This window comes from Hakea prostrata, chromosome 1 (genome assembly GCF_041222555.1).
Source record: "Hakea prostrata isolate BN-2017 chromosome 1, UWA_Hpros_2, whole genome shotgun sequence".
Taxonomy (NCBI): domain Eukaryota; kingdom Viridiplantae; phylum Streptophyta; class Magnoliopsida; order Proteales; family Proteaceae; genus Hakea; species Hakea prostrata.
Genome location: NC_142600.1, coordinates 79,835,086 through 79,850,202, shown reverse-complemented (window position 1 = coordinate 79,850,202; position 15,117 = coordinate 79,835,086). Strand labels below are relative to the sequence as shown.

Here is a 15,117-nt window from a genome sequence, read left to right as displayed (position 1 = left end):
ATTATTGTTTAAGGTCTTGAAGAAAACCCTAGAACTCCTAAAAGATGATTCAATTTAGTGTAGAACAACAAATTTAAGGGTAATTGTTCATAATGTAGGCCTCTTAACCAACATATTAATAGATTTTTTTAATATAAGCCAGATAAACTTAGCTAATCAAATGTGCTTTAAAGAATAGGTATCAGCTAGCTAATTGATTTGTTTTCTCCCAAAAAAGGAGAAAAATAATTGATTTTCTAGTTATGCATTAGGCAACAAAGACAGGTTGGGCCAGTGGTGTTTACTCACATCTAAGGGTCTTAACACGCTGTCATACAGTTGGACCATCGCCTTCAGGCCAGGGATGTCTTCATAATGACCATTGTGTCCTCAAAATTACTTCCTCTATTGGTTTGCTCTAAGGTTAAACCTTGTCCTTGTCAAACAAAAACCAAGAGGAGGAACCATACATTATGATCTCTTGGGTCATAGCTGAGTTGGCAGTTTACAGATTTCACACCTTGCAATGTGGACAGCTTGGCTTAAATGAATATGCTATCTCAACCCAAATTGAAAATAAATAAATAAAGGCACTAATGTAATAAATTATATGATACATGATAGTAAAAAATTGCCAACTTTAGTGAAATAAACTTGTTTTTCTTTGATCTGAATTGAATCATTCTTTTATTCGACTAAGATTAATGGAATACACGTGGTGATCATCCAACACCAGGTACAGGTACCACAAGCGCCACCATGTCAGACATATCAACCTAACAAGATCTCAATTTAAACTATTAGCTAAAGCTCTTTTTGATATCAATTATCATTCTCAATTATTATAATTTTTATTATTTTAAAGGTAATTTTCATCTGAACCCCTTGAGATTTGGTCTATGTCATTTTTAATAAAAAAAAATTGACTTTGCATCTGCTTCTCCTATAATATATAAAAAATCAATTTAAGGATAAATTATCACTTCTATGACCAATTTGCCCTTTTTTTAATTTAATTTTGTTACATACACACACCCCTACCTACTATGAAACTTGTGACTCCCCTTTTAGTCAAAAAATTATAGAGATGCCTTAGAATTATAAAAAAAAAAAAGAGACCAAAATACCCTTATATGTTAAAAACTCAAGTACCTCTTGCTTAAACCCTATTTGCAAAGTAGAATAATAGTAGTATAATAGTATGGTATGATATATGTGGCCTAATGATCCTTCGACAAAGAGGTGATTCAGACTTATAATCCCTAATGTTTAATCATGGTTGTCCAGCCCTAAGTTTCTTTGTTTTCTTTTGGGTTATCATCAACCAGTCATATTGATTGGAGACCCATAGGCCCTAAGGGAGAGGGGGGGGGGGGGGAAGTGTGGTGGGGATAGAGGTTTTAAATCTATGAATACCTTGGATTTTTACATAGGAGGTTGCTACCACTATGTTTGAAACACATACACCAATCTTAAGTTTCAAGCAAGTCTTGATCACCTTCTTATCAAGGGAGAAGATATGTCTGTACCATATAATCAGGATATGGTTTACGTACAACTCGCACTGAGTCACAACTCTAATTCATTTTATCGGTATTTAGAGGTTGATCCATGATGCGTCCAAAAACTATTTAGCCTCAGATTCCTTAATATTTGCCTGCAAATCGATGTTAGACGTGGGCCAACAGCACAGTCGGGAAGCCACCTCCGAAGGTTAAGTGTATAGTTAGAACACCCAACAGCACAGTCGGGAAGCCACCTCCGAAGTTTAAGTGTATAATTAGAACACCATAGAGCCTTAGGTAATTGCAAATCTTAATTAAATAATGTTAATTCGGGAAACAATTCAGATACCTCTGTTGTGTGCGAACTTTTAGTTTATATAGGGTTTACCTCTTCTTTTCGAGTTTCGACCGTTAGATTTATTCATGCTTTTTATTGGTGGGTGTCCGATCGTAGGATTTCCTCCTCATCCTTTGGAGTTTGTTATGGTTTTCTTGTATTGCACGATTGTGTATTCCGAATTTCACGGTAAACGGTTATTCCCATAACCGTCGGGTTCCTACTGATTGGTTCACCCCTCGAATCAATCCGATGGGATTATTGACCCGACCGTTGTCGAACCCGGTTTGATTTTATTTTATCCTTATCAATTCAAAATCTATTTTGTGATGGAGAACCGTTATAAGAGTAAAACCTCTGGACCCTAGTACTCTGACACGTGGTCATATAACTTTTAAATATTGTTTTGGAGTCTTTCGGGTTAGATTTTTTATTTCTCAGAATTTGGCACTTATAGGGAGTCGGTTGATGGCGCGGAATCTGAAATCTAACCCGTTAAAGCGATTAGAGGTCAGTCTAAGTCACTCTCTTATCCTTTCGAGCGACGCACTCTTCACTCTTCAGCCAGTGTTTTACAGTTGCAGTTTTGCTCGAACCGAAAAGGGAAGGGTCTTTCTTCCCATGGCGTTGCTGAGCCAGCAATTGCAGAGATTTTTATTGAACGGAGTTAATTGCAGCTTGGGTTCGACGTCTAGGAAGAGTAACATCAGGGAGAGAAGCCGATGTTGCTCTGCGATCGCCATTGATGCCCCATCCTCTTTGACAGGAGTTGCAGGCATCAGATGGGGTTGCAGTCGATTACAGGGCCCTCGTGAAGAAATGGAAGATGATGCCGTCGTTCGAACCGAGGACGAATTTTCTTTTGCTGCCGTCTTTGATGGTCATGCTGGCTTTTCATCCGTCAAATTCCTCAGGTGATTGAATAGAGATAAAATCCTGTCAAGAAAATCTGCGATTTGGATTCTCCAAGTGCCAGAACTTGCAGAGAACTTTCTTTTTGATTTATTTCGTTTAAAACAGTCTCATCTGATATATGGAGTTCAGGGACGAGTTGTTCAAAGAGTGTGTTGAGGCTTTACAAGGTGGATTGCTGCTGACTAGCAAGGATTTCAATGCTATAAGAGAGGCTCTACAGGAGGCTTTCACAAATGTTGATACGAAATTGTTGAATTGGTAAAAAAAGTTAAACTACTTAAGCATTCCCAATAGTTGGAGAAAAGTCAACTGATTCTAATTATTTAATAACTTTCTGTATCAATTTTTATTGGAAGTTGTTATTCCATTTTTTGGAGCATTCATGGTGTATTTTGGCCGTCTTATTTTCTGCAGGCTTGAAGCGACTGGAGAGGAAGTTGAATCTGGTTCAACTGCTACGGTTATGTTTGTTGGGAATGATGTGTTGTTCATTTCCCACGTTGGGGATTCATCTGTGGTATACATTCCTAGTCCTTTTTTTTTTAATTGTAATAATTGGCTTTTTGTTTAGGCTGGTTCATCTTCCTGAACTTCATTTCTTCCGCTATTAATGAATAATGAAACTTTGGGGTTCAATGAATTCTTTCCTACTGTTACTGTTGATCAGGTTCTTTCTCGCTCTGGAAATGCTGAGCTGTTAACCAGCTCTCATCGGCCTTATGGAAACAGCAACATTTCTCGTCAAGAAATTAAGCGAATCAAAGAAGCAGGTGGATGGGTGTGTCTTTCTGTTCTTAATTCTCTTCTTCATTACTTTAGGCATGAACATAGTTTTATCATTTTCTTGGTCGGCGTTTCTTAGTATAGCTTACAACTTTTCCGGTCTATTATACGCTGACTGTCAGTTTTGAATGATATGTGATAATGATCAAACCAAATTGAAGTAGCAATGAGCTAGAAAGTTGACGATGAATATCAGATTCCAATCCAGACTGAAACAGCTCATTCATATGAACTATCTTATCTTTCTATAGGCAAGGGATACAACTGTTATACTCTGTTTAGCAAGGGAAAGGCTTAGTGGAGCTAAGTCATAGTGCAACTATTGCAACATTATCATCACTGTGATCATCATCTAAGTCTTCTGCTGATAAATTAGCTTGGTTATGGATTCTGTTCCATTTTCTGTCCCAATCCTGGGTGATGGAGAGCTATGCCAGATTTCTTTCCAATAAATAGAAGTCTTTTGCTTATGGCTAATTCTGTCTTATATGAATTATGTTTGTTTGGAGGTTTTAAATCTAAAATTAATTGTTCATGGTTTAGTGGTTAGCAAGATGCTCTTTTCTTTTTTTTTGGAGCCATACAATGTTCTTTAACTAAACTATTATGTTCCCTCCTGACTTTCCCTACAACCCCCCCTGGCCCCGACATGCACAAACCCGAAAAAGAAAGGCACTTCATGTCTTATGTTACATCTTTAAAGTCATTGCTTTGATTTTGTTCATTTTAGAATTGAACTGGAGTTTAACTACCATTTGGGATCAACTGGTGTTTCTAATGCTTCTCCTGAGGAGATAAGACTCAACAGATTCTATGATTTTAGCCAAGGAAATCAGATCCACATAGTGATTTTATTCCAAAAGGTTATTAGTCCCTTTTTTGCTTTTCTCTTGTTGGTAAAGAAGAGTTTCTGTGGTTCTATTTGGTCAAATAATCTGTTTCCTGTAAGGTTGTTATTTGCTTGGATAAAGAATGGTTTTGAAACTTTGATATTCTTCTGTTTTGCTCTTTATCCTGTTTCTATTTCAACCCTTTTTCTTTCTATGTGTGTGCTTGTATAGAGTGGTTTTGCAATACAAATTGTTGAAATTTTCTGTTAGTTTTATTGATCAGTGGGGGAAGCTTGGTAGATAGTCTTCCTCCCATACTTCAAATCCAATTGCTTTGTCATATGATGTAGAGCCTTGTTCTTTAATCTAATCATGTTTCTGTTTTCCCATCATTGATTAGACTCTCTCCCTTTAACCACCCCCCCACCCAAAAAAAAAAAACAAAAGAAAAAAGAAAAAAAGAGTGGACTCTCTCCATCAAATCCCTAAGGTGGGTTTGATTTCAGCAATATCTTCTGTATTATTTTCTTCTAATTATTTTTATATTGAATGATTGTGTATAGATTGTTAATGGAAGGATATGTGGTGATATTTCTGTATCCCGTGCATTTGGTGATATGCGGTTCAAGACAAAGAAGAATGAGTTCGTGTCTTGTACTCTCCTTTCTTCCTCTAGATAATCAAGCTACAAAATAACTTTTCATTTTTCTGTTGTAAAGTTGTACTGCATTTCAATCTATTAACATATGATTCATAATGGCCTCTCCCTATGATTCCTTTTGAAGAATGCTGGAGAAAGGAGTTGAGGAGGGAAGATGGTCCCAAAAATTTATTTCTCGGTATAGTATCAAACTTTATTTTCATATTCTTGTTGACTCTTTTTTTTTTTTGGTGGCTAAGTTAGGATTTGAATTTGGGCCTCAGTGTTATTTTAAGAATGAGGCTATACAATGATATAAGTCATGAAAAAAAAATCCATACTTCCTTCACATGGTATTAAAACATAAATCAATTTCATTTCACATTAGCAGTTTTCGAAAGTATATAGGCCAACTCTCAGGTGCAAGTTTATACATCTCCTTGTGAAGGAGTCAGTAATCTCCTCACTGCATTATTGTTGATTAGATTTATGAAAACAAATGGATGAAGGAACTCTCTTTTCATCTGTGATTTTCGCAGTCCATTTCAACAATTGTTAGATTTATGAAAACAAATGGATGAAGAAATTCTCTTTTAGTCTGTGATTTTTGCAGTCCAATTCAATGCATGTTTTAAATTATTATGTGGAATCATTTTCTATAGACCTAACATATGGTTAATTTTGTTAAGAAAGGTGAAATACAACAACAAGAAGATAGCCTTCTCCAACTAAATGGGGTTGGCTACATGGATCTTTGCCTTCCAATCAGCTCTATTTGAGGCCATACCTGATACAATGCCTAAGCTATGCATATCCTTTTTCACCTCTTTTCTTAGGGTTATCTTAGGTCTGCCCCTAGTTCTTCTAATTATTTTATCTGCCTTATAAAATAGTAGACACACTTGATGAAGTTAGTTTCTAACCATGTCATTTATATCCATATCTATTTAACAAATTAAACTAATCAAACCTGATGAAATCACAAAATTGTTGATTGAAACTGCATCATTTTTTGCTCCCCAGAGTGCGATTCACTGGAGATTTGGTTATTGCTTCCCCTGATATTCATCAAGTTGCTCTTGGATCAGACACAGAATTTATATTATTAGCAACTGATGGATTATGGGATTACATGAAAAGGTATGCTGGAACAGCTCTTTGATAATTGTGTATGATGTGTTTCAGATAGTAGCTGTTACAGAAAAGGGTACAAACTTCATACCTGGTCCACCTAGGAAGCTTTACTAAAAACAGGCCTAGAAATCTGATATTTGGCAAATCAGAAGAGGCCCAGATTTTGTGGATAGATGGACTCATAAAGTACCTTTTACTTGTAAAAAGTTTGTGTTAGATCAGAAATTGTCTTAAGTAGCCAACTACAGCATTGAATATCTGTGGTATAAAAAGTTCACAGTAATGGTTGGAAGTACTGTAAACATCTTACACAGGGATGCATGCCAATACTCGAGTAAGGTATTTGATTGAATTGAGCCCTGAAGTTTGAAACATAGCTGATCTAGATCATATTTTCTCTATCCAATGGTTAGAATTATCGTATCATCTGACCATGTGTCTGAAAATGGTGAAGTCCTTCCCAAACAGGCCAATGTAAAGGCATTTTTGTACCTATAATATTTGTTTACGTTGTTGGTTCAAAACAATAAAGATTCAACAGTATCTTATACACACTGATTCTTTCAGTTCAGAGACGGTAAGATTTGTGAGAACTCAACTTCGACAGCATGGCAATGTGCAGGTACTATGTATCCTATAGGCCCATTTGATTCTAGAATTTATTATATCCCTATCAGTCTTGACCTTTTTGTCCCCTTTCCCCAGGTAGCTTGTGAGGCACTTGCACAAGCAGCTCTGGTAATGATTTCCTATTGGTTCTAAGCATATGTATCAATTGATCATCATATTCCCTTTTCTCTTACTATCTTTTCATTCTCTTCTCTTTCCTGGTTCTGTCTTTTTCAATGATTTCTCCCCCCCCCCCCTCTTTTTGGTTAGAACTAAGAACTGAGTTTTCCTTACCTTGTACCTTTTGGTTCCATATAAGCTGATCCCATTACATTGGGATAAGGCTGAGATTTCCTTTTTGTTCTTTTGTTTTAGTATTATACAACTTAGGCCATTTATAAGCATGTCATTGTATGTGTGTTGCAGGACAGGGGCTCACAAGATAATGTTAGCATCGTCATAGCCGATTTGGGGTATTTTCTTGTTTCTCTAAATCTATATAGAATTTTAACATACTTTTCTTTTTACCAAAACTGAGCTGAATTAATCAGCATAAGTGCTCAGGTGATTCTTTGTCTGACTTGACAAAACATTATGTTGTGAAAGATTAACAAAGTAGTATAAAAGTAAAGCTTTCCACCATCTTAAGGATTTATTTTTCTTTTTATTAAATGAAATTAACGATTTAGTAATCCATCCTCCAATAGCCAATAAAGATATCACCATATTCTTCATTAGTATGGTTGCATCTTCAGTGCTGTGCTGCATAACTCTCTGCCGTCTTCTGATTTGGGACGTACGTTATTAATTAAAATTTTCTCAACTCCATTACAAAATCTTTGAGGACACATTTCTTGAACTGATAAAACATGTTAGGCTGAAAAATACTGTTCTCTTGATCGGAAAGCCTCATGCTTTTTTTATGAAAACAACCAGCCTATTTTCAGAAGGATCAAAAGCAACTTTCTTATGCTTACTTATTTCCCTTTTTGGTTGTACAACAGATGTATTATTTTTGGGTCATATTTGGGATTTGCAGTTTCATGCTTCTTTAAATGTGTTTCAGGTTTATTTTTCATTAATTTGTTTTATTTGGTGAATATTTGTCCCTTTACTTATTTAGGAGAACGGATTGGAGAAGTTTGCCTCCTCAGAAAGAAAGTTTTGTGTATGAATTAGGCCAAGCCTTTGCAACTATTGGTATTGTATCACTTGGAATTTGGATGTCATCTTTGTTTTCCTCATAAATTGAAGCTACCCAATGTATATTGACAGATTTTCATTTTCTTGTCTATATCATGTAAATGTTGTTTCCCATCAAATAGTTTTGCAGGCCAAATATAATAAATTATGAAAAACCATTGCTGCTGCTGAGATTATGTTTACTATGTATAACGTTGCAGTCGTGTGCAGCAGTTATATGTTATGATCTAGTCTGTGGAAGCTGATTTCATGGTATGTCAGATATAATTGTTTATCTACCTTATGATTTTCAAACAACTGCCCCTGCGGCGTGCACATGGATGCATTCTTCCCATCTGCAGAGGAGCTATAAGAAACAAGTTTGGAGGGAGGCATCCAAGAGGAGCAGTTGCTCTCAAATTTTATGTTCTACACATGTTACAGTGAACCACCTTGGATTTTTGTCTCTGAAAGGTGGGATTCAGAAGGGAAAATGATGACTTAGTGGATGACCAAGCAAATCTCTCCATCCTAAGGATTATGGGGATTTGCCTGATGCGCCGAAAGCTCTGAAAGTTGATGGAACTTATTAACTCAATCCAGTTTAGGATGGCCCAATCTAACACCTGCAGAATAGAATGAGCCCGTGGGGCAAAATAAAAAACGATGCTTCGAGGCTGTCGTCTTTAACAGCTCTCAATCTAAGTAGTTTTTTTCTTCTAGATGTAGGTAGCCCAATTCTAGTATAAATTGTCCATAAGAAATTCATTGTTGAGATCACCACCTATTGTATTGAAAAATGATGATCATGAATCAGCTTTGCTCAAATCAAAGTTCCACTTGTTGGGTTGGCACAAAATTCTTGGATATATAGTCTATATAAAGAAAGAGTTTTCTTTATGAAAGTAAGAGAGTTGATAGAGAAACCTTTGCCAAAGGTGCTTTATAGGATCTTTGAACTTAACTTTATTTTCCAGTCCTCGTAGGAACAGGAAATAAAAGAACTTATCTGAGAAACACTTACATTTAATTTTTTTTCAAGCACAGTAAATAACAGTTACTTGCCATGATGATTCAACTACTTAATTCATAAAGGTGCCAGCTTTTGTTTGTCATAGTATGGTGAAAGCTTCAATGTTATTCCTATGTTGCTGTCTCTATAGACTAAATAATCTGGAGAAAAGTGGTTGGATGCTGCTTATGGTTGAGGAATGTAACCTTTTCCAATATGGTCCTGTATATACAGAGGATATGGGCTTCCAAAGATTACATCCATCAAAACCTTATTTTCCATTCTGAAGAACCTAAAATTGGATTTTTTTTTGTCTTCTCACAGGAAATACAGCATTAGAGAATATATGTCCCTGAACACATTACTACTAGCCCTAAGTTGCAGTGAAACATCTGTGGAAACTAATAAAGCAGGTGTTCTGTTTATGGAGAAGATATCCCTGATAGCCCTCAGTTTGCTGTCAAGTATTTGTGCAATCTAAACTTTTCTAGATTCTGTAGTGCCTGCTTTTCGTATTAATATATTTCCTCACCTTCTTGCTTTTGATTAATGACTGCTCCCCTCAGCATAGTGGGCTAATCTAGAGAAAAGACAGAACAAAAAGTGTAGTAGAAGCTCTGCTGTTCTGCATGATTACCTGTTTGGAGGTGATGAACCTGTACAAACAGACCAAACAGTAGTGGCATGGAAAATGAATTAAGAAATATTTGACTATGATATGAGGCTATCATATCAGTATAAAATTTAGTGACATCCACATGTAGTAGTAGCATATACTATTCTTGATATATCTACCTAACTGTTGATGAACTAGATAGAGTTTATGTGGTAACTATCATTTTTAAAGCTAATTTTATTTGGATGAGTGTTGACAAAAGTGTGTTGCTTCTATTGGATTACCCTTTCCTACCTTCCTGAGCCTAAATAGATGCTGTAGGGTGTCATTTGTGTCATCAAGCTTTTAGCATTATTGGTTTGTTGGGTTGATTTTGACCATAATACTTTTTGGTTTGTGCCTTTCAGTCATAGTCATCCTTACTATTTGCTTTGTGATTCTTTTTTTTTCCCTTTCTTTTATATGTATATCCTACCTTTGCTAGGAATGTGAAATGAAATGGTTGATTGGGTTAGATGTTTGACTATGGTAACTGATGCCATGTGATTTGATTTGATACAGACCTTAAATGATCTTTATTCACATAACCAACATACATATTGAGGATGTTTGTAGAGTATAGATGGGGAAAGCCTCCCCCATCTCTTAGATTTATGATTGGTTATTTGAATTAGGTCAACTTAATTAACATAACAAGGGATCAGCTGTAGCTTATACAGAAAGACCAAATGGATAACCAGGACCGTTGAATTCAGAAAAATAGTCAAAAAGCTCATGAATACTCTATCTCCAGAAATGTGGTTGTCTATCTTCTACACATTGAAATATGGAATGTTGTCTTAGTGTAGACCACAACATTAATGTCAACTGCTTTTAAAGAAATGGTTTGGGGAGATTTGATGCTCCCATTCTCTCTCTCTCTCTCACACACACCTGGAGGTTGGATGCTCACCCCATCCCCCCCTGTTGAAAGAACTTGTTGTAACCAAATTTGGTGCGAAAAGGTAGAAATCTAGTATGCATTTGGTAATGTTTCCATTTTGGGAAATCAGTGTTTTTGTATAATTGTTTTACATGTTTCTTTGTTTTGAGAGACAGTTTTTTGTTTGGAAATGTGGCATTTGGTAAATCTGTTCTGAAAGTATTTTGAAATTTGACCACAACCTGAAACATCTAGTTCTCGAATAAGGGCATGAACAGGAGAGCAAGTTGGGGGGGGGGGGGGGGGTGTTTGTGAGTATAGAGGTAGGTAGGTGGTCTTGAGAGACATTCACCATTGAAATCATTTTATTGAGTTTTTGTTCTCTCGAGAGGGCATGTTTTGCAAAACCTATTCTTTAGACCCCCTTTTTTCATTTCGTCCATTAAGAACAAAAGAATGAGTCGTCTTAGAAAAAAGCTTACCACTTGAGAATAAAAGAACATCAGAACCATTCTAGCTACGAGAGTCTTACTAAACGTATCATTAGCTTTTTGCTTGTGCCGTTTTAGTATAACACATTGTTCTTGCAATGAATGATTATTATATGGTACTAGAGAGAGTGAGTCAAGATAGAGACAGAAAATCTATTTATTGTCATAGCTTTAGGGCATGTTTGGTTACATGAATCCAGAGATTTGAATCTCTAGATTCATGAATCTCTAGATTCATGAATCTGAGAATTATACCCGTTTGGTTGTAAAAATTTCTAGATTTATGAAATCTAGAGATTCATCTTTTTACACTAAAAATGTGAATCTGTAGATTTATGGGTAAGGGTGAAATCCAGAGATTTCAAAAAAGCTATACATTTGCACATTCACAAAAATCACATCGATCAAATAGTTTTTTAGGATGAATCCACATATTTCATTCCACAACCAAACATTTAATTTTATAAATTATGACTCCATAGATTTGAAATCTATGGAAATCTCTAGATATTTGAAATCTCCAGACTCATGTAACCAAACAGCCCTTATCAAACTTGGGTTGTCATCTCATCAAACACAAACTACAACTATTTTGAATTCATAAGAAGTGTATATAGGTTTGGATGCTTGTTTACACATCAATTCAACTTACCTTTACTAACTTACTGGATGGAAGAAATGTTAAAAGATGGGTATATGAAACAACATAGAAAATTAGAAGTTAACACTTTTAGGCAAGTTACATATCGAGATTTACGTATTCTATAAGTTTATGACTCTATATAGATAGATACTTGTTTGTATGGTAATATCTATATACGATCAAATATGTGTCATCGAATCATTCGGCCGCACGATCTGATGGTCAATATTGATCGGATGTATCAACTTGAATATACCTTTTAATGGTTGGATTAATGATCAAAACAAATAATTCATATCAGATTTTGCTCGAAGCGATGCATCCCTAAATAGTCCTACTGCTCATGCCACGTGTGCATTCGTTTCGGAAGATTTATCGTCCTCATTCGTACATTGAACACACATGCTATAGCATGTCCTTTTATCATAAACTGAAATTAATAGGTACGTAGTTCCTATTAATAAACACGGTATCCGACTCCTTCGTATTCGATGTGGAACTAAATCACTAATCATAAATACTTCCTTCATATAGAATTAAAAAAGACACTTTATTTAATTAAAAAAGAAACCAAGAAATACATCCATTATATTTAAAAATTACAACATGAAATCTGTGCATATCAAAATAATTATAGTGCCGTTAATGATGTTATATATATATATTGCCAAACTTTCAGTACAAGAGGACTTCACACCCAATCCACCATCTATATTATCAAGGGAACTCATTAATTATGTTCCGCTGACACTCAAAAAGTTTGGAGCATTCAAAATATATATGAGAGAGACAAAGAATTATATCTGCATTCTTATTGAAACCAAACCAAACGCAGCTACCCAAACCAGATTCAAAAAGTAGGGGGAGTCGTTCGATCATGCCTTAAGTTTGCTCCTGGCGCGTCATAATCCATCACCAGATTAACTCCCATGAGCTTCCTTCAGTTCCTTGTTTTCATCAGTTTAGTGGTGCCCTTCATTGAACAGGACATGAGTTTGTGTTAGCACTTGTTGATTATATTTGAAGTGAAAAAAACAAAACAGCCTAATAACCTTCTACTTGTGAATTGCAAGCCAAATGTGTTCCGTGGTGAACCCTTATAAGAGGTAGCTAGTCATGATCCATATAAAGCCATGGAAAATTGAAAAAGCTGTGAAGGTTTTTTGGGCAGCTTCGGATTGTTGGAATTGTCCTATTAATATTCAAGCATGCACTGATATGTGATGGCATATATTGAAGGTTTATTCATGGAGGTGCATGTATTTGATAGCCTACACTAGCATTTCACAACATGCTCATGCATGCATGTGAGGAACCAAGTAAATTATTATGTACCTCATGAATGGGGTGTGTAACTTTCAAACCATCCTTGAAACATTCCACTCTACCTGCAAGAAGAGAGGAAAAGATATTTCAATAAAGTGTGAAATGGATACATGCATGGGGAAAACTTGCTTGCTTACTTGAAGGTAAGTGAATGGAGAGAACAAGAAAGAGCAGAAGCAAGATCTTGAACTGAGTGGTCATGGCAGTTGTTTTCTTTTTCTTCTCCTTGGATAAGTTTGGAATCAGGATGTTGAGAGGGGAGGAATGAAGGTGTGCTTTTATGCTTAACCCTAGGAGATATCACTGTCTTATTGTAGACCACAGCATAAATGCCAAGTGATTTTGAGTTTCTAAGGAATGGTTTGGAGAGATTTGATGCTCTCCTTTCTCTCACATACACATATTGTAGACCTGGAGGTTGTATGGATTTGAACTAAGTGAGAGATTGGTCTGAAATTTAGTTTTTTCCTATCATTTAGCTGAACCCAAGTTGGTGCAAAAAGATAGGAATATTAGTATGCATTTGGTAACATTTCCATTTTAGGAGATTAGTTTTTGTAAAAGTGTTTCTACATGTTTTTGTGCTGGGAAACAGTTGTTTGTTTGGAAATGGGATGTTTGGTAAATCTATTCTAGAAGCATTTTTCAATTGGGCTCACATTCTAAAACATCCACTTTTTGAGCAAGATTGTGTGGCAAGAGAGCAAAGTGGAGGGGTTGAAGGAGTTTGCGAGCAGGGATAGTTGCGGGGATGTTCTTGGGAGACCTTTATTATTGAAACCAATTTATCAAGTTTTTGTTCTCTCGATAGAACATGTCTTACATGCTTCACAAAACCCTTTCTTGTTCATTCCTTAAGGACAAAAGAATGGACCATTTTGATAAACACTTACCCGTTCTTCTGTTTTTTAATAACTTTCTATCCGAGACTGTTACATGACGTATCCTTAGCCTTTTGCTTTCTCGATTTTATAGTATCACATTGTTCTTGCAATGAGAGTTATTTCGTAAATTGGGGAGAGAGTCTAAAATCTATTTATTGTCATAGCTTTATTAAATTTGAGTGCATGTCATCTCACCATACACAACATAGAACTAGAAGTGTATTTGTGAAGCATTTTTCTTTGGGGAAATCATGTGAAGCATATAATACAGGACACCGTGAGGAATGATATATTATTAAGTTAGATTCAAATTATTTTTGAAACTTTTTTTACCATTTAAGAAATCTAGTAAGAATGTCACAGATTTTCACTTTTAGCTCTTATGATTGCAAAAAGGCACATCCAATCTTAAAATCCAGATTTATCAAGGGAAAATCCAGATTTATCAAGGACTTCAAACCCAACACACCATCTATATTATCAAGGGAACTCATTATTATTTCCTGCTGCCACTCCAAAGATAGGGGCAAAATATAACACAGAGAGAGAGAGAGAGAGAGAGAGAGAGAGAGAGAGAGAGAGAGAGAGAGAGAGAGAGAGAGAGAGAGAGAGAGAGAGAGAGAGAGAGAGAGAGAGAGAGAGAGAGAGAGAGAGAGAGAGAGAGAGAGAGAGAGAGAGAGAGAGAGAGAGAGAGAGAGAGAGAGAGAGAGAGAGAGAGAGACAGAGAGAGAGAGAGAGAGAGAGAGAGAGAGAGAGAGAGAGAGAGAGAGAGAGAGAGAGAGAGAGAGAGAGAGAGAGAGAGAGAGAGAGAGAGAGAGAGAGAGGTGGAGATGATATCTATATCATGGGATCTTGCCACCACCTCCGGGCTTCCCTTTCCTTGGATCATGCTTTGGGTTTGGTCCTGCGTCGTCATAATCCATCACCAGATTAACTCCCATGAGCTTCCTTGTTTTCATCAGTTTAATGATGCCCTGCATTGAACAATGCATGAGTTTGTATTAGCACTTGTTGATTATATATACATGAAGTGGAAAAACAAATCAACTACTTTAAACTAAAGCCTACAAATTCACCATGTTCCCGCAAGATGCATTGATAAAGACAAAACCATCAGCCTAATAACCTGCAACTTGTGAATTACAGGCCAAATGCGTCTCAAGGTGAACCCTAAGCGGCTAAGCCATGGAAAATTGAAAAACCTGTAAAGCTTTTTGGTTATCTGGGCAGGCTCCCATTGTTGGATAAGGTATTCTCCTCACTGCTATGAGATGACTTTGAAGGTCTATTCATGGAGGTGCATGTATCT

The 15,117-nt window shown here is 36.2% G+C and overlaps 1 protein-coding gene across 1 annotated transcript; it reads left to right on the top strand.

The window, feature by feature from the left end:
- The first annotated feature begins 2,315 nt into the window (after window positions 1-2,315).
- Window positions 2,316-10,750, top strand: TAP38 (thylakoid-associated phosphatase 38). Its single transcript, XM_089142667.1, has 11 exons — window positions 2,316-2,735; window positions 2,866-2,994; window positions 3,151-3,253; window positions 3,404-3,514; window positions 4,913-4,992; window positions 5,135-5,188; window positions 6,013-6,129; window positions 6,691-6,745; window positions 6,829-6,861; window positions 7,159-7,205; window positions 7,856-10,750. Exons 1-11 carry the CDS (start codon window positions 2,443-2,445, stop codon window positions 7,977-7,979), a joined length of 1,146 nt encoding a protein of 381 aa, XP_088998793.1. The 5' UTR covers window positions 2,316-2,442; the 3' UTR covers window positions 7,980-10,750.
- The last annotated feature ends 4,367 nt before the right edge of the window (window positions 10,751-15,117 follow it).

What these genes read in the sequence shown, in the direction of transcription:
- TAP38 (XM_089142667.1), top strand. Translation starts at nt 2,443, where the DNA reads ATGGCGTTGCTGAGCCAGCAATTGCAGAGATTTTTATTGAACGGAGTT. An exon ending in CACTTGCACAAGCAGCTCTG is followed by an intron (nt 6,862 to 7,158) that starts GTAATGATTTCC and finishes TGTGTGTTGCAG; the next exon opens with GACAGGGGCTCACAAGATAA. An exon ending in ATCGTCATAGCCGATTTGGG is followed by an intron (nt 7,206 to 7,855) that starts GTATTTTCTTGT and finishes TTACTTATTTAG; the next exon opens with GAGAACGGATTGGAGAAGTT.